The sequence below is a fragment of the Chroicocephalus ridibundus genome, chromosome 5 (genome assembly GCF_963924245.1).
Source record: "Chroicocephalus ridibundus chromosome 5, bChrRid1.1, whole genome shotgun sequence".
Lineage (NCBI taxonomy): Eukaryota > Metazoa > Chordata > Aves > Charadriiformes > Laridae > Chroicocephalus > Chroicocephalus ridibundus.
In genome coordinates this window covers 35,552,620-35,572,673 of record NC_086288.1, presented here as the reverse complement: position 1 = coordinate 35,572,673, position 20,054 = coordinate 35,552,620, and the positions used below count along the sequence as shown (strand labels likewise).

Here is a 20,054-nt window from a genome sequence, read left to right as displayed (position 1 = left end):
TCTTATTCACAGAAAACATGCGTGTTTAAAGCTCTCAATAAAGAAAGCACTACATCTTTACTTAGCACCACATAAGATATTTTTGGCAAGGTGCAATAACTGCTAACTAACTTATACAAAAGTCTTTCAATTTGACAACATAAAACATCAGATAAGGTTGTTTATTTGAGGGAAAGTTTGTATTACTGCACTTATTATTATAAGGAATGTATTACTTCATTTTTTAAAACAGCTTGTATTTGCTCAGATGGAAAACAAATTATATAGTGTCTTTCATATTCAAGGAATCCTGAAACACTTCACAACACAATGAGAACTGACAGCATACTGATTGCACAGGGAAATGTGGCAATCATTATACCCTCAGCTTAAGACTTGCAACTTGATTTAAGTGAGAAAGAGACTGTTGGCAAATATGCTGATCATTTGAGTCACTGGAAACAAGCCAAAGTGAACTCCCTACCACATTAATTGAAGAACAGAACTACCAGAAGTTCACTGAGTCTGGAAATAATGTAAATTTTTGGGTTTGGGTTTTTTTTTTTGATAATGCTTTTTATTCTTTTTCCACACTAAAAAAAATGAAAATAACCCTAAAACTTTCTATTCCAGAACTGGGGGTGTTGTCTTAGAAAGGGGTGATCAGACACCTATAGCAGTCAACACGACCATAAACCTTACAAAATGGGCTCTTGCTTGGTTGTTTTTCAATTCATGGCTGTTGTACTGATGGCTTTTCTGATCTTTTCTAGTCCAAAATATTTTTATTCTTAGTCTATTTTATGAAAAAAAGAACATACAAAAAATTTCAGAACCTGCATTTAACAATAAATATTTATTAAAAGCAAACCATGTATAGCATTTGCAAACTTCACCCTGTCACTCCCTACAAACAAAAGATACACATGCACTCAATGTGAGCCTAACAATTCATTACACATGTATATAAAGTGTCTAGGGAAATGATAACAAATTCAAAAATGTAAATATTAACAACTAGTAATTTGGTTAACAAGCCAAGATCCGTCTCATACATGCTGAATACCGATCTAACCATACAAGTTCTCCCTAGCTCTTCAAGTTTCTAACGAAAAACAGATATTACACACACTGATGTAAAGATTTACCACTATTTCTCCATTTGGTCAAGAGTATGGTGTACAGGACTGTGGAAACTCAGTCCTACCCATGTACTAGTGGAACTACCTTCTCTTTTTTAGTGTGTGCCTCCAGGCTAGGATTAATGAACTTCTGTCTCCTCTCTTCTGCAACAACTGTTACAACTGTTGCCAGAAAGGAAAGGCCAGCCTTGATTAGCGTAGGAAAGGCTTTTCTTTTCATAAGGCACTAATCTTTCATTAAGGTCTTAAAGCGTGTGTGCAGAAACGTGCATCTACATAGGACATTCAAGATGTGGCTGCAGCATGTCCAAACAGCAAGGAAAATATGTCAATTCCAGGCCTTTGCACAAACAAGAAGTCTAAGAAGACATTTTCCAGGTACCCTGGACAGTTCTCTGGTCATCAGAACATGCCACCATCCCTCACACAGCATCTTCTCTACCTCTCTCATCCAGGGTATAACCACAGCTCAGCACTAGTGTGACACGGTCAGGTGTTATCACACTCATGCTAAAAATGAGGCAACGGGAACCAGAGAGAGCCATGACATTCCAACCTGAATCCGGGAGTTGCAACGAGACTGAGGCGAAGTGTAGAAATCCAGCCTTCTCCTCCCTTGAACTACCAGACAGTATTTCCCTTTACTGAAAAGATTATCAGCCAGTTTCTGGCATCACCAACTCAAAAGCCTGACACTTCATGGTCAACCTGGGGCTAAACATAAGTCCCAACACAGAACACAAATGGTGGCCCTCTTCAACATTGTGCTGGTTTTGGCTGGGGTAGAGTGAATTTTCTTCATAGTAGCTAGTATGGGGCTACGTTTTGGATTTGTGCTGGAAACAGTGTTGATAATACAGGGATGTTTTAGTTATTGCTGAGCAGTGCTTACACAGAGTTAAGGCCTCTTCTGCTTCTCACACCACCCAACCAGCGAGTAAGCTGGGGGTACACAAGAAGTTGGGAGGGGACACAGCTGGGACAGCTGACAGCTGACCCCAACTGACCAAAGGACTATTTCCTTGACATCATGCTGTGCATATAAAGCTGAGCAAAGAAGGAGGAGGGGGCGGACGTTTGGAGTTATGGCATTTTGCCTTGTCAAGTAACAATTACACACGATGGAGCTCTGCGTTCCTGGAGATGGCTGAACACCTGCCTGCCAATGGAAAGCAGTGAATGAATGCCTTGTTTTGCTTTGCTTGCGTGCCTGGCTTTTGCTTTACCTATTAAACTCTCTTTATCTCAACCCACAGGGTTTTTTTTCCTTTGTCTCCCTCTTCTCCCTATCCTACTGGGTAAGAGTGGGGTGAGTGAATGGCTTCATGGTCCTAGTTGCCAGATGGGGTTAAACCATGACAAACACGTACACTCACATGTGCACACATGCACACACTCCCTCCCTATAGTTGTTTTCAAAATAGACTCAAACTCTGAAAAAAAAATTAAATGCAAAGATATAATTCTGATAGAGAATCAAGAAAACACTATTAAATGGCTTTAAGTAGCACTTGGGAACAACTCAGATGTAGTGTAGCCAGAAAAAGCTTTTTCTAGTGTGTCAGACCACTTCTTCTATCAAAATTAGCCATCTTACCCTGTGAGAACATTCATCCATGAGCCTGAATTCAGTGGTTGTGAAATTAATAGCTTGCACATTTATGCCGAACCTAAATAAACCAAAACAAAAAATTAAGCACTTCAAACCTAGTCTGTCAGAACTACATCGACTTGTTTTTACATGCTGGCATTTATTCTTAAATAAAGAATACTTTTAGAATTGCATTTTGGCAGATGTGAAATACAGTGGAAATGTGGGTCTGCATTTTAACAGAATACACTACAAATCAGTTTTATGTGGATTCCACACATTTGGAAAACAGACCAATAGCCGGGCACTTTAGATCTCTCAGCATACAATATTGCAAAAGATCACAATCAAGAAATACAATTTCTAAGTCATACAAACATAAATGCCCCAAAGCTTTTTCTGCCCACATAACTGTTAAGAAATAAACATTATCAAATCGCATTAATTTACTCAAATATCCCTCTTTCTGCTCATGACTTGTTTGGGACGAATTTGTATTTTCTTTCACATACTTTGTAAATCAAATTCACTTACATCAGTTGACTATATGCCTGAGAGAAAATTTTAAGCATTTGACATTAAGGTATTAAAAACAGACATAAAAAACCCCATCAGGTAAAATTTAGATTATAATCGACTAATGGACCTCCAGCTGCTGAATTGGAAATTCACTTGTCACAACTTTCTATGGCATTAGCCTAAAAAGAAACAGTTAGTGAACATGATTTCTGTCAAACCTAGAAGATTTGCAGAAACAAAAGTGTGCAAATACACAGAAAATCTAATTTCAAACCACTAGAAAGGGGCTGTGTGGAACTTATATTTATTACATGAACAGATGTAGTTATTAATCTGCATATATATATGCACAAACACATACGTATGTAAAGAAATGAGGTTAAGGAAGCAATTACGTAGAGATTTGGACCCCAAATAAGCAAGTTACACTTAAACACGTGAGTTGCCTCACTGGCTCCAACCAAGCAAACAGTCCTACCAACTACACAGCTCTTCAAAGTTAATTGTGACAGACAGGGCTTATTTTGGTTGAACTTCAGCCAATCTCACCATGTCCCTCTATAATAACTCTTGTCTAGATTTCTCATTAGATCTTCTCAGTTCTAAGACAGAAAGTTCAAGACAATGCAAAAAAATTTGCTCAGCTGGCCCTAAACTTTTACGGTGGGGTTCCTTGCTCTGCACCTGAATTTTTCTTCCTGGCTCCTGTTTCCTCTTCTTCAACCAGGGTTTTACCAAAGAAAAAAAACTAAGAAAACTTTTTCTAGTGGGAAGGTTCCGTTACCTTCCTCCTCCTCACTGATCAGTGTACACTCTGTATACTTCCCAACCAGCCTTGCAGGGAGATGCACATCCCCAATTCTGCAAGTTGCTCCCCTCACCTGGGCAGCTTGCACAAGCTTGCACTAAACCTCAGATCTCAAAAGATGATAAATTATAGTTTCCAGCTGGCAGACATAAACTTGCTGAAGAGATGCTCAATTTGGTTTTATCAATGATTAAGTACATTACAAATTCATGCAACATACAGGGAGCTGCTCTGGACATGATTATATTTTTCAAAAGGTGTGAGAAAATTGCCCCCACCTAAGTTATAGCTCAAAAAATTAAAACAAACAATAAGCAACAATCTTAAGGTGTGGCAAATAGATACTTTAAAAGGGAAAACAGTATCCCAAGATAGTTAATACTCATTACCATTTGTTGAGCAGACTCAGTGAAGCTTGGGGATCAGGGTAGTAAGAAAGAGGCAGAAGCTGCAACGTAACTGGGAAGGATGAAGGGTTTCTTAATACGAAATATTTTACCTAAATGGTTTAGAGGGGAAAAGAAAAAGTTAGAAACTACACACTTGAGAACTGAAAGGTAAAATGCTTTAGCACTGGTAATATGATCTGCATTTTCAAGGGACTTCAACCTGGCTTCTGTCTTAATGCAATATATTAATACGTGCACAAAATTGCATGGAAGAGCAGGACATGTCACCACAATACCATCATTTGGAAATACAGCCAAAAGTGCATGAACAACAGCATGTGCAAAAATACAGAACACCACCCCACCCCCCAAGAACAATCCTTTCATTTGGATTTTGATTTACGCAGACAGACATGAACAGAGCTGTTCCACAAAAAGTGAAGTTAGTGAGGTGACAACCTTTCTGACGGAAATCTGAGAGCAAGCAGGTTATACACATTACTATAATGACTGACAATTAAATGGCACAAACAAAATATTAAGGTAATTCATAATATGTGCACGTGAAAACTATCTCCCTATGACTAGTTCCGGCACAGGCTAGGTTAGTAGTGACCTAAATCTGACAAATGCGAAAGAAACAACTGTCAGCATGGTTGGAAGACACATTGCTCTGCTGATCTCTCAAGTGTTGTATCTCTCGCAAGTGTTTTACACACTTCTGTTACATAAGGCAGTGGCACAAGGAAGGTCATCCCATAGCCACACGCATCATTAATGACAGTACCTCCTATCCCTAGTGCCTTGCTCAATCATTTTACCTCAAGCATGTAACTTATACACAGATGCAAGGAAAGCTTTAACAACCATGAGCAATTTCTTAGTTAAGTCCCACACTGCTTCACTCCTCTCCTTGTATTAAAATATTACAAGTAGGTAGCTAGAGAGCTTATCAAAGAGCCAAAGGGATACAAATCTGGTGTCTCAAATTAGACTTCAAAACACTGATCTACAAGCAGTACAAAAATGCTAAGCATCACCAAATACTAATCACAGACTTTTGTTATTTAAACAAGTTAAACATACATCAACTCAAAAAAAGCGTAACAACAACCATCCTCACCATACTACTTTTAACTGCTGTGGCACTGAAGTTGAGTGTAAGGCCAGGCTCTGTAGTCAACCGTGGCAAGAAAAAGGCAAAGGACTCCTCTTCAGGCTTCTTCTGGTGAATAAAGCGAGATGAGCCTAAAAGACTTCTCCTGCTTCAATGGCAAAACCAGAAAGTTTTGTTAATTTTGTTTTCTTTTTCTTTCAAACAAAGAACACACAAAATCAGGATTTGCCAGAGCCTGTATTTACATCAACTAATCTATCCTTGACAATGTTCTTCACAAAATATAGCCCATAAAGCTGTAACCTAGTAGTACAGAGTCAGTGTAGTTGAGAGTCAGTGTAACTTACGTGCATCCCATCAGTCTCCACTATTTCACCTACAACATGACTGTGGTTTTCACAGCTCTACCTCCTTATTCTGGAAAGGGGCTGATGTCACTGATGCACCACTTCTGCACGAATTGCTCAGTCACAGTGACTGCTTCTTTTCCCAGCGTCCCCAGTATGCAGTATCCATTAGGCCAGGGACTAAAAACCTTACAAGCTATTCAAAGACTCTGATCCTGAAAAAATAGTTATGTGACCTGCTGATGAAGGACTCATGCAACTCCATAAATAATCTGGTAAAACATGCTTTGACTGCTTTTACACTGGGTAGCTGTGGTGTGGCTGGTATAGTCAGAATATTATTTACATTCTAAAGTTCGGGCATCTGAAACGTTTACTTATAGCTGGCAGTGCCTTGAAATGGAACCTGGGGGTGTCTAGGGTGCTCTGAAAGTCCAGGTGCTTCAAGATAACTAACTTAAGTGCAGGAAGGTCAAAAAAGTTTGTGCTAATTAAGAATACTTCAGAACAGAAATATTCGTTCTTACAACACTGCACTGGCTTGAATTAAGAACCTCAACAGATTCTATACAGACCTGCAGGCTTCCCCACGTCTTATTTTTTGCCATCTTTCATAAAGTTCACTTGCAAGCTCAGAATCCACATCCCAGGCAGAATGGTCCAGAGAGAGACTCTTCTGCCAAAGCAGATTTGCTAAAACGATAACAGATTTTTCATATTTTACAGAGATAACATTTGCTCCTTTCATCAATCTACTTCTGAACACAAGTAATCAGTATCTGTAAAGGGTCCTGACACAAAAATAAAAAAGGCAACCCACTTTTTCCCTTCCAAGCAAGCACACATAAGGGTAAATATATATTATTGCCCGTATCTGACTTGCTTAAAGAAATACATTTGCAAATCCACAGTAATTCTACATGCAAACAAGTCTAAGGGTATTGCACAGGTTTTTTATGTTCCTTTTAAGCCCCTTTTACTGTTGCTCTTTCTAATGGATGCCATTAAAAAGTCATAATGCTATCAGAAGGTTTTATACAGAACTCTCCACTGACGCCAATAAAGTATCAAGATTGTATACTATTCTCTACATAGTGCTACAAAATTATAATACCACAGCACAGCAGGGAGCAAAACAAATCCCACAGTTTGGCAGAAATGGTGTTTTCATTTTAGCTTCTCTTTTGAGGTGCTGATAATTTTCTCAAGTTTCTCTTAAGATAAAATTGCAAAGCTTTACATCAGTCTAAAGATTAATGTCCTTTAGAAAGACTCATATTCGTTTGAGCATTTTCACATAGCAGAAAGGAGTTAGAAAAGGAAATTTGTTTTGAAAGAAAACAAAAATGGCTTATTTTGAAAGTGCATGTACTTTATTTTACAATCCTTAGTGTTTAAAGTCACCAATTGAGATTGATGATGACTGTAATAATCCAGCTGTAAAGTTCTTTAGGTCAGTGTTTTCAGGCTTGCGCATTAGACTTTTCTATTTAACAAATACTAGTATCCTAATTTAGAAGGTAGAACACCTGTATGTGAAGATCTGATTATGTGTATTGTTAGAATGGAAAGAATACAAGCAATGAGGACTCATTTGTATGCGTATGTGTCAGTATTTCTTCAAGCCACGTGTTTCCATATGTCACCTCAATTCTCCTTTTTACATCTGACTGACTACTATTGCCTTCTTCGTATCCTTATACAAAAATATATTTTAGGCAAGCATCATCTTGAAAACACATTCAGGAGAGCACTCGCATAAACATTTAAAGTCTACGGTACCCAGCTGCCTACTAAAATTCCTTTACTGAGCAGAGATTTGAAAAAAAACACTATTCTGAATGAGCTTTCATCAGATTCAACATTCTTCAGGCAGTATCATGTCCATGTAATGCCTAACACTGTATTTTGGTAAATGCCAGCCAGGTGCTTAAAACAGCTCCCAGCATTACAGTATCTGGAGATAGATTCCTCAGTTCCACAAAGAATGACACTCCTTTCTGTTCCACACAATACAGCATTAAGAACGCTGTTTTATAAGCCCGATAAATGGTCTTTTGCAGAAATCTATGAAATCACTGCTGTGAGAAACAGATAAAGAGAAGGCCTTCAAATTTAACTCTGGCTAAAGGCAGGATATTGGTCAACATTTGGTTTTTGTTTTTCATCAGAGACTTCCCAGGATCTGGTCCCAGATTATGCACATTTTCTAATCACTTTGAGCTAGTTGACATTTTTATCATTCTACCTCAAATCGCAGGACAACATGTGTGTGAAGAAAGCAAGGACCAGTACACCACCAATGAGAATTTATCGGAGAATCTTAAATATTAAATCCAAAAAAATGTTTCAAGACAGAACAATAGCTTAGCACGTGCTATGGAATTAGAGGTCTGAAATACTGCACAGGGTACTTGGTACTGGTTACTCAAAGCCATTTATATACTCCTAGAAACATGGATGTTTTTAAGAGACATAAAAATAAGTACTTCTATGAACAACCTCAATATTCCGATTACAAGTCCTGCTACATAAAGTGCATTTTCTACAATAAAACTACCATTAGATGCCTAAAAAACCCAAAAGACGAGCCTACCTGAATCAGACTTTCCCAAGTAACACTGAATATCACAGTGGGCAATCGTTTCAAAATGAAGATCTCCCTGCTGGAAAAACAAAACCGAAACTACAATTAACCATTTGACAGAACAACAGGACAAATTCCCGTTTCTCGCTGTGTAATTTGGACGAGTCAAAGAAGAGAGCTAAGGTTGCCTAGAGAACTGTAATTCCATCCCAGTTCAGCTTCGGGGGCTTAACTTCTCAAGCTACAGAATGGTTTCACAGAGTGGTCTGGTACCGAGTTTTTCTTTCAGGACTAAGTGACGGATTTCTGGCCTAAGAAAGAGGCTGCTGCAGTGTGGTTTGCAGTGCATAATAATCATTCAACACAACTGAATACGATACCTTGGACACAGTCGAATATATCTGCAGAGGTATTTCAAACATTACTCCCACATTTGTGGCCAAACAAATACTAGAAAGCACATTTGTTACAGTGTCTTTCACACTGAGCTTCAAAGAAAATACATTCCAGCAGCCCGGAGGTAGAGTCAAAGGTTCGGCAAAGTTCAGAATCTAGAAAGAATCAAACGACAACTGAATTAAAATTGGTACAGTATTTTTGGTCCAAGCATTACCTTGAAGAATGTAAACTTTCTCTTCCTTCATGTTTTTGCTGTTATTACACACACATATGTGCCCATAATTGATCCATACAGTGCACATATGTAAATCTCCTATCTAAATATACGAAGAGCCAATTAGACGCCTACATCATGTGCTTGTTCATAAACCAGATTTGTCTGGTTTGAATCAAGCAATTGCGCGAGTAAATTATTGGCTTTGCCTTCTAAACTTCAAAGCTCATCTATGTACTAAAGACTTCCATTACAGCCTATGAAGAAACGCTGAATCCTATAGAGCACAAACACACATGCAACAATTCTGAGAACAGAGCAGTGATCTATAATTTGATGCATCTGTAGCTGCAACTCAAACGAAAGAACAGTTGCTAATAAAACAACACAAAAACAAGCTGGACAGTGAATAATGCCTACTGAGAGAGTAAGCTCTTCAGGACCTAACAGTTACAGGCATACATATACCTTTATTTTTAACTGGTTTCAACCAGCTCTGATAACATCAAGTTCTTCAAAGACTCTATTTTGTTCGTCAAAAGACCGTACCCTTAAATCAAAGACAAAACACTGTATGAAGCAGAATTAAAGCTTACCTTTAAAACGTTCTTCGTTTCTCCGGCTATGAAGACTTCATTCAGTTCAATGCTGAAGTCAAAATTGTTTGTAAACCATATGGACCAAAACCCTGAAGTATTATGATGTGGTTCTATGTGAAACAATGCTGCAGAAGGATCTATGTCAAAATACCTGCCAGTAAATACAAAAGAAAAATAAATACTTCTGCAATTGTCCTTGAGCACACATAAGCAGTCCACACAAGAGAAGATAACTGTAGTATTCTTGCATAATGAAGCTCTTTTAAGGTTTTAAGGAGAAAACCAAAAGTATTTCCTTTGGAATACTTAACATACAGTATCAGAGTAAAAACTGACAAGAAAAATGTAAAAGAGGTAGGCAGGTCATCACTCTCCCCTCTTGCTATGCTACAGTACAAGATTGCCTATTGCTTTGTGATACGGTAGTTTGGATGAAACTGGCAAAAGATGACTGAAAAAAAGACTTCATGTTTTTTCTGTAACTATCCTGCTTCTGTACTGGATTAACAAGGATGGCGGAAATTTTATCACAGACCCTAAGCAATGTTTATATGCTGTGAGCTGCTAAGGCATATCTTTTTACTGGCTCCTGAAATTCTTCCTGGATAAAATACAAAACTATTGCTCGAAATGACACAGGTCTGTTTTGGTAAATGACACAGTAACAACAGGAAGAAGCTTCCTCACCGTCCTGGGAATCGTTCAGTGACAAAGCAAGCTAAACTCCTCTCTTAAAGTAGGATACAATATTCTTATAGTATCAGCCAATGTTAACAAACACACAAAAAAATCCACTGTCAACCTACCCTTCCATCACAGGACAGGAAAGACACGCTTTTAGTGTTGTAGTGCCTTCCAAAAGATTATTCTTCTTGTTGTCAGTGTAAGGACTTCCACTGTCACAGGATGCAGCTGGGCAAAGAACAGACATGCAGGAGAATACGTCAGCCAGAACGAAAGCACATCCACAAGGCTTTTCATGTGAGGATTTGGAAGAACACTACAAAGGCGAACATCTGCTGGTCCAATTCTCACACAGGTGAGCAAAGCATCTAATTGCTTATGTCCTAATTTTCAGAGGTTCCAAACCTTGCTTTAAGAAAACTTTACGAATGCCAAGCACTTTCAAAAAACACACACACATCAAGGCTGCAAAGAGCAACCTGACCAATTTAACCACGTGTCACTAACACAGCATTCTTTCTTATCAGTGCACACTGCCTCCTTCAAATAAATGAAAAACTGTTCTGAAAAAAAGCATCACTTAAAATATAGTCCTTCCTTTCTTCTTATTTGCACTTTTTTGCTAAGAAAAACAAGTCCCTATGTCATTATGAAAGCAGCCTGTTTCATAAATGTTTAAAGTCTATGCACTGCAGTCTAGTGGTCAGAATAGGAAAGAGGCTGGAGTCAGGAATGCTTAAACGTTAATCTTTGCTCTTCCACAAACACGCCTGGTCTCAGGCAAGCTTTTTCAACGATCCTGCCAAGAAATGTCATAGAAAATGACCACCCAAGCACAATAGCCTTTTAGAAAATATATTGGAAACAGAAAAAATAACCGCAAATTATAAAAGGATGTTGAAAAAGCATATTCAATAATTATGCGTATTGTAAAATCAGCTAACATTTTAGCAAATGTTTTCTTCCCCTTCTTGAAATATGTATAGCTTACAGTCTTCAATCGGCGTAAAAGCAAGCATATATACACAAAAATGGTGGAAACAATTAGCAGAAAAAATTCATCCCCTTTCTCAAAAAAGTCCAGACAAGTTGATTTTGAGATCTTTCAGGGTCCCTACATGCTGAAAAAAGCTACCCTTTTATAATCAAATCCTGTTCAATCATATTATCTATAAGTATATGTATCCTGTACCTTCACAAGAAATAGAAGCAACTTTTGTAAAGTTAGTAGATGATGAAGATAGCAGTACTGGCTCAAACTCCACAGGTGATGTGTCTTTTTGTGACAACTGCCGTATTTCCTGCATGAAGACAAGACACAATGATCCTTGTAGCAGTACTACCATTATTATTGTAGCTCCTGTATTAGTCTACCTTCTTGTCAAACGTGCAAGCCAATATTTGCCATTTTCTTCCATCTTCTAAATCAACGCATGGATTTCTATTCAAGTTAACAGCTCTTATGTCTTAAAAAAAATATCCATCACTGAATTATAACTCATCATCTAAAAGATCTATTAGACATTTGGGCACATTTTAAAAGTACAAACACGTGACGTTTGCCACCAGCAAAATCAATCTGCTATTAGAGAGTAAGCCAGGGGGCTAATGAATTCCCCGTTCAAATTCAACAGCCTAAAATATGACTTCCTGAAGCCCGCGATTACCTGTATATGCACAAGACCGTTCCCAGAATGCATGACGTACACATCTACTGAGGAATCACCTGTCCAAAAGAATGAACACTGAGGTAAGTTCACCAAGGATGGAAGCACTCTTGCTTCGTCAGACACTCATATGAGAAGCAGTCCCAATTTAAATTTAAAAATCTTTGTGTGACAGCTACCCTTGTAAAAAGGAGGAACTATTCACATCTTGAGGGGGCAATCACTTCACAAAGGAGTAAAAATCCACTCAACAAGATTTTTAGCCACAAACATGAAGGTCAGTATCATAGAATCATAGAATGGTTTGGGTTGGAAGGGACCTTAAAGATCATCTCATTCCAATCCCCTGCCATGGGCAGGGACACCTCCCACTAGACCAGGTTGCTCAAAGCCCCATCCAGCCTGGCCTTGAACACTTCCAGGGATGGGGCATTTCCCAGGTATCAACAGTCAACAGGGACTCTTGCTTCATTATCTCCTGAATCCAAGATAGAGCAAAATTCTCCCTTTTCCTATGGGCAGAGACAGGAGGCACAGCTGAAGGAAAGATGGATGGCTGACACTGCTGTAACTTTATAAGTCTGGGGGGCAATCTATCAATAGCACGAGAGTGTGCAGTAAAAACTGTTCTGGATAGGCACACAGCTATGCAAGATCCTGGCTCGCCTGCTTTGAACAGCAAACATTCTCAGGAGACAATGGGAAGCTGGATTCGGTGCTTAACACCTTTTGGGTTTAAAAGAGGAGCAGTCCTATCACCTGGTAGGGTAGTACCCTACTGACTAGAGCAACAGAAGATGGGTATAACTCAGCTTTTACCTGCCAACAAGCTGTTACAGCTACATTGGGTAATCACCCTTTGTCACTAGCAAAGCCATGTTCCCATCCACAGGATGCTACGAAGATGTAGAGGAGCAAAAGAACAGCAGCAGGACAGAACAAGAAATGTCTATTATACCACCGTGGTTATCACACTTCCATGAAGGAAGACAACCTGAGATCTTGCTTATACTTAGATAGATATATGTGTATCTATATATATCAGTAGATGCAGGCTGACATAAAAGGATCTTCTCCCAATTCACCAGGCACAATTTCTAATAACAAGTGTGCTTTGCTCAGCTGCTTGAAAGGAAGCAAGACTACAGGTGCCAGCTTCCAAAAGAGGGTTCAAGATGTTGACGCTGAGCGAGCAGATGCTCCACATACCCACAGCTGTTTAAAGCACATACTCCTCTTCAGCCTTTCCAGCTGGCTAGTTCCCCTGTGCAGCCCTTGCCTACCTGCTGTTCCACTCTAGGTGCTAACACATAATGCTGTACACTGAGACTAACACAGCACCATATTCCCTTTTGTTACACCCTTCCCTCAAGACGACATCTCTCATTTAATTACACAAATGGAAGGCAAGCAAGGATAGCTGTTTGATATGGTAAAGCCACCACTGGTACTGATGGAGCAAGACATGGAACTTCCCACCGACAGCAAGTACAAAGGGCTTATACAAGCAACACCTAACCCACTGAGAACTCATAACTGCATTATATTTAACAGTCTTAAAAGCATACTTGTAGTACTTTAACCTCCAAAAGTGTTAACAGCGAGCACCCTTGACAGGACAGATGTGAGCAATTCTTGACCAGCATCAGAATAAACGTACGTCCACAACTCAACATAACAAAGCACTGGCATCTCACCGGCAGGGAAACTACGTTTACAGTAGGTATTTCAGTTTCAGCTCTGTGTAAATATCACATCACAGAACAGGCTCAGGGGGGAACAGCATATATTGTTTTGTGACTAGATCTTGAACGGAGCTTCTTAAGACAAAAAGATTATGTTCTTTTTTTATTAGTGTGTTAAAAAATATTATTTTAATCTGGATTCCTAAGCAGTTCCTTCTTCTTTAATCAGAAAGTAAAACCGGCAGAAATGTCTAAAAAAAGCTATTCAAACAGACTGCAAAGCTCCCTAAATAATTTTAAATCCCCTGGATTTAGAGGATTTGTTCACCCAATAAATGTAGCATAAAGAAACTGCAAGGAGTTGATTGTTTTGCCTGTGGAATTCTAGCTGACAAGAACAAATGATGCGCACATCTGTATTACCTCATTACCCTACTTTGCACAACAGCCACTATCCCCAGTACTGTACAAACCATTCCGCCTCCTATTATGGTTAATTTAATTAATGGGAAACCAGAAATGCAGTTGTAGAAATCAAAGGACCATGACATCTTTCCATAATATTTAAGTAGATACGCAAGTATGGGGGACTACAGAATGAAACAGATGTAGTTTACAACTTTACCATCGTTACCTTTATAAAGAGGAGTGTGCTTACAGTAACTCTGCCCTAAACAAAGTGGCTGACAAGCTGTGTTTATTTAACAAAACTGATTTGCTTTCCCTTACCCACAAAATTTAGCTGTCACTGAATTTGATTCAACTTAGCACATCAAATTACAACTTGTGTATAAAACCAAGTTCTATTACAATTAACAGTCATATTTAGGACTTACCCGAGGTCTTCATTTTTTCCATTGCTACATAAGCTACAAAAAGATTCTCCAGTAAGTATTGTCTGTGCTCCACAAAATCTTGTTGGGCATTTTCCATTCTTACCGTTAAGCTCATTTCTAGCAGCATTGGGTCATCAGACATAAAACAGCAACTCTGGAGCGAGACAAGGGGATACGGTGTGTGTGTGTGGTGGGGGAGAGAACAGAAAAAAATTCATTACAGTAAGGGACCTTGAGAAGTTAATCAAAGGTATTATCTAACAGACAAGGTTTCCAGCACCAAAGTGTTGGCAAAACAGGAGTAATTAGGACCTCTGCTAAAACCTCAGTAGAAACCAAAGACAGTGCAGGTACAGACAGCACAGCAAAAACAAAGACGAAAAACAACTAAAAAGGACACTGAACCTTGAAAGAATGCAAATTTATAAACTGTCTTAGTCAGTCTCACCTCAGGGACTGCAAAACAGTTTCCTTTGTTAAATCCTCTGCCTTCAATAAAATGTGCCATAAACAGACTGATGCATGTGTCTTAATGGTAGGAAGACAGTTCATGTTCACTGGTCTGTTTATAGTTAATTTTTCCAAATCCTGTGTTTTTTGTCTCCATTTCTCACTGAAGTAATTTTAAAAAAACAAACATACATGTACAATTCTTAATAGAAAACACTGTCGCCTGGCTAGAATACTTCAGATAAATACAAATAGGATCTTACTTCCTTCTCTAAGTAGTAGCTGCTGTTACGACAGCAGAGTCTTAGCAACTACAAAGACACGGACACCATTTCGCAAAAAACTAAAGCCAACAAAGCAAAACAAAACTAGACAATCAACAGTGAGTAACAGAAATTTGTGCTGCATCACACCATGAAGGTTGCTAAACTCTGGCTGGGATGCCCTACCAAGAGAATTAATTTGCTCAGGAGAAGGAGGAGGATGACAAGGAGGAGAAGGAGGAGAAAGCCTCCAGCCCTGGCACGTGAAGTGCTCTTGTGAAGCGGCAGTGAAACACCTTCAGCTAATCTGAAGTGCCGCAAGGAGGCACAGGGGGAGTGGGGAAGCATCTCTGGGAATGGGATGCCAGTTCACTGCTCACACAGCGTCAAAGAAACCCTCAGCACTTGAAATGACTGCCAAGAGCAGGAGGAGAGGAGGCCGCTGTGGAGACGGGAGCACAGGGATGGTGTGCCCTCGGGAAGCTCCCATCAAAGAGTGGGCAGCTGCACGACGTGCCATCTCAAGTGCTCAGGTGCATCCCAAGCCCAGCCTTATTCAGTGAGGCAATGCACGAATCAAACATGGGAGTAAACCCGCACGGGATCACTGTGGTGTGTAACGTACAGAAAAACAGCTGTGGAGCCTGGGCCTTGTCACACTTGATGAAAGGTGCTGCAGACCACAGCGTGGGCCTGTGTATCTGACCCAAAATTATACCCCATCAAGCACCATCAGCACTGCAAAACAACCCCCATTTACTGTGCGAGGACTTCGGGCGGGGGGGGAGAGGAGATTGGGATGGCACTGCCGCAGAGGAGGAGGTGACCTACTGTCCTAAACACTCCGAGCTTTTGGAGGGGGATGTTCTGCTAATGAGCTCGCCCCTCCTCAGCTCTGCCCAGCGCCAAGGCCACCTTCAAAGGCTCCCGAGCACACAGCCCAGACAGCCCCAGCTGCAGCCTCCCAGCCTGTTTGTCAGTAGGAGCCAGAAACTTGGGAAACGTTTCTGGAGAAAGGAAATTACAGGAATATAAACACTTTTGTCCTCCATCTCAGTAATACAACACCTACACATTAAAACACTTAGCCTGTTGGGCTGGGGTTTTTTGGGGGGGGATGTTGGGTGTCTTTTTCCATCTCCCCCTCTCCTAAAGGTCATAGTGTGATGCGTGTGACATTTAATTTATACCACAGGGTATGGTTTTATACAAGCACAGCTAAAAGCACAATTACCCTTTAAACTAAGACATTGGAAATTGCACTGTTGATAAAACTTTTAGAGCTCTGGGAAGTGCCCCTCTAAACTTGGATTAAAATAAGAAGACTTAAATAGATATAAAATAACAACAAAACATACCTTAACTTGCTGATATGCGTCATTGGGTAAACTGCATTCAAGGTGAACACGTAAAAGGCTGGCATTCATAGTTTCTGCCTGCAAGAAAGAAGAGTGCAGAAAACTTCAAGCATATTGCTTCAGAAGATGTTACTGTATAAATTCAATTCACACACTGCAACTTATAAACTGTTTCTGCATATGCATGACACAGAAACGTAAGAAAATTTTTTAAAATACAATTAATCTGTACCATAGGCCAGCAATCAATCTTCAGTTCTCAGGAACTTCATCAATACCTACTTAGTTATCAAACTATTATTATACATGAGTATTAAATATTTATACAGCATCAACATGAGCAACTCTTACAAACTTTCCTATGTCAATAAAGCGTATTCAACAGAACCTTTTTCATTTAACATAAAAGCTACTCTCCTACTTTTCTGTATATTTTCTTTGCTGATTGGATACTGAAATACAGTTGCTAGGCCAAGAACATAATGCTTCTTGGACATGATCTGCTATGTAGGCTTCATGCCAAAATGGACAGACAGAAAATACTTGTTTGCCTTGTTATTGATTGGAAATGGAAAAGAAAAGAAAAGAAAAGATGACATTGATTGTGCCAGCTTGTAAAGCACTCAAAATCTAACGGGACAACAGTGCCGACAAAGCCAAGCATAGTTCATGAAAGCTATCTGGAAATCTTGACAGCCAAATTACTTGCACAAATTGCTCAGCCACTGTATCTTGATTCTAAATTTAAAAGAATAAATAAATAAAAATTCAGAATGACAGACCTGTCACTCTATCAGTGCCTTTATTACAGTATTCGTGTGGACACCCCCCTGCCCGTTTCTCTTGCGATACTGAACTAATGTAGAACACACACGCCCCATTTCTCTTGCAATACTGAATTAAGTATCTGAGTGGGGTATCTGCAGGTGCAAGTTCTGAAGGTGTCGATGCAAATGACTTCAAAGAATTTCAATAATTTCATGCTGAAAAGTGAAACTGTGAAGAAAAATTTTCTAAGTATCCAATACTCTATTTCGTATCTCCCTGGGACAGACAGAAGGGTGCAGGGTGCACCGGAGCAGAGCATAGATTTACTATATGCATGGCATTTCACGGGCTCCGGTGTTATAAATGCACAGCCAAAAGCAAGCCAACACACATCCTGCACTCCCGATTCAACCGGATTTCATACCGAAATGACTGGGGCTTCACACAAGAGGGCGATGTAACCTCTGCAAAGGTGGTTAGCAGCGACCCAAACTCTGTCCCCAGGGCAGCCCTCCGGGGACGCGAACCCCTGCCACCTCCTTTCTTTTTTACAAATGCTTTTGTCCTCATCAAATTTTGAGAGCAGAAAAAACACCCATTTGATTCCAAAGCATTCATCACTCATGGCCATGACTGCTAGTGGAGTTTTAATGAGTCAGTAAGATTACATATAAAGAACAACTTTGGGGGTTGCTTTTCTGGTCAGATAAATCTTGATGCTTAATTTCCCTTCTCAGTGGTTCTTGAGAGAACACTACCACTTTCACTTTCATGGTCCTAAATAAGAAGTTGTTAGGCCTTATTCAATGCCATTGTAGTTTAAAGTAGTTTAAGACCCCACACCCCTATAAAAAAAAATTTGCTAAATCACATTTTTCCAATTTTTTTTAAACTTGACTTTTCTCTACATAGGAAACTGCTGTTACCTTAAAATTGAAGCCACTAATATAACAAGCACAGAGGGGAATAATGTTACTTGGTTGTATTTGATGTTGATCTGTTTTCTACAGGGATTCTGTATTTCTCATTGTGAAGCTATCTTCAGAAAAGGAAAAGGGTTTTCATTTATCTAAGGCAGACAATAGATGCATAACTGTCATGCCTTCTATCTTACAACACTGGTAGGATGGCTGTGTTAACCATAAAGAGAAGATAAAAGCATCTGAGAACAAAACACTGTCTGAAGCAGAGTTTCCAAGAAGACAAACCCAGGACCATGTCCCCATCTCCCAGCAGTGCAAGCACTCCGTTTACACTGTAAATATCACTGCCTATGAATCAGAGCAGAAAGCCAAGTTATGCAGCATATGTTTGCACCAGAGGAGAACAGAGAAGGAGAGGCATGGCAGACGGGGGAAAGTTAGAAAGAGCGCTGCAGCGCGGTACAAACCCTGTCCCTTCATTACCTGCTGCCTCTATTTTGTATTAGAATCACAGAATTGTTAGGGTTGGAAGGGACCTTAAAGATCATCTAGTTCCAGCCCCCTGCCATGGGCAGGGACACCTCCCACTAGACCAGGTTGCTCAGAGCCCCATCCAGCCTGGCCTGGAACACTTCCAGGGATGGGGCATCCACAGCTTCTCTGGGCAACCTGTTCCAGTGTCTCACCACCCTAACGGTGAAGAACTTCTTCCTAACGTCCAGTCTGCATCGACCCATCTCTAGTTTTAATCCATTCCCTCTAGTCCTACCATTACCCGACATCCTAAAAAGTCCCTCACCAGCTTTCTTCTAGGCCCCCTTAAGATACTGGTAGGCCACTATAAGGGTCTCCTCGGAGCCTTCTTTCCTCCAGACTGAACAACCCCAACTCTCTCAGTCTGTCCTCATAGGAGAGGTGCTCCAGCCCTCTGATCATCCTCGTGGCCCTTCTCTGGACACGTTCCAGCACATCCATATCTTTCTTGTAGTAGGGGGTCCAGAATTGGATGCAGTACTCCAGGTGGGGTAGTACTTGTGTGTACATACTTGCACGTACACACACTCGGCACCCACAAATCCTGTATGAACTTAAGGGAGAAATCTGATAGAAGCCACACGAATGAAACTCTTTTAACAGTTTTGGTTAAGTTCTTACATTTAAATTTTAAAGAAACAGAGGCCTCTTTCAAAAACACCCTAAAAACTTGAACTATCTGACCTCCAAGGAGCCCCACTCTCGTGGCAAAGGTCTAGGATTCTCGGTGGGAGGACACTACAGCAGGTGATTACTTAGGAAATAACTCATCAAAAGAGAGACAGCATCAACAGCATAGCTGGCAGAGGCCAGCTCAACAGCCACCAAGCAACCACAGACCCAAGGTCACTTTTAGGGGGAGAATTCCTTATTCTGCCTTAGGTGCCCTGTCAATCAGACATGGCTCTATACAAGATTTTCACAGAGATATTCTTGCATCATTATCAAGACTATGGGGTCCAAATCACTTGCTGGAGTTTGGCTACAACATAACTAAAAAAACCCTCAAGCACTGAATAAGCCTCCCCCTCTTCCTGCAGGCTGGTACTTTTTTTCTGTCCTGGATAGTGTCTGGCCCTAGAGAGCTATTTCCACTCTGAACGCTGTTAATAAGCTGTCCCTATAATAATGATTCAGCAGAGTTTCATCAGTTTTTTGCAGGCAGTTATCAGGATGGCACACCAAGAAAACTCTA

General features: G+C 40.0%; 1 protein-coding gene across 6 annotated transcripts in view; it reads right to left on the bottom strand.

Annotated features, from left to right (window-relative positions):
* Positions 1-20,054, bottom strand: part of TMEM131L (transmembrane 131 like) — an 85,423-nt gene that overhangs the window by 20,565 nt on the left and 44,804 nt on the right. For 3 of the 6 annotated variants that reach the window (XR_010071145.1, XM_063335454.1, XM_063335456.1), the window contains exons 8-19: positions 16,635-16,712; positions 14,564-14,717; positions 12,043-12,101; positions 11,568-11,676; positions 10,498-10,603; positions 9,689-9,842; positions 8,860-9,030; positions 8,489-8,558; positions 6,468-6,585; positions 5,552-5,693; positions 4,429-4,538; positions 2,719-2,791 (exon numbers count right to left, since the gene is read on the bottom strand). Coding sequence is in view for 5 of the 6 variants with exons in the window: in XM_063335454.1 (XP_063191524.1) it covers positions 2,719-2,791; positions 4,429-4,538; positions 5,552-5,693; positions 6,468-6,585; positions 8,489-8,558; positions 8,860-9,030; positions 9,689-9,842; positions 10,498-10,603; positions 11,568-11,676; positions 12,043-12,101; positions 14,564-14,717; positions 16,635-16,712 (1,344 nt within the window). In the remaining variant the exon portion in view is untranslated. Of the gene's footprint in view, positions 1-2,718; positions 2,792-4,428; positions 4,539-5,551; positions 5,694-6,467; positions 6,586-8,488; positions 8,559-8,859; positions 9,031-9,688; positions 9,843-10,497; positions 10,604-11,567; positions 11,677-12,042; positions 12,102-14,563; positions 14,718-15,011; positions 15,177-16,634; positions 16,713-20,054 lie in introns of those variants that run through there. The other 3 variants (XM_063335455.1, XM_063335457.1, XM_063335458.1) reach the window with 2 other exon arrangements.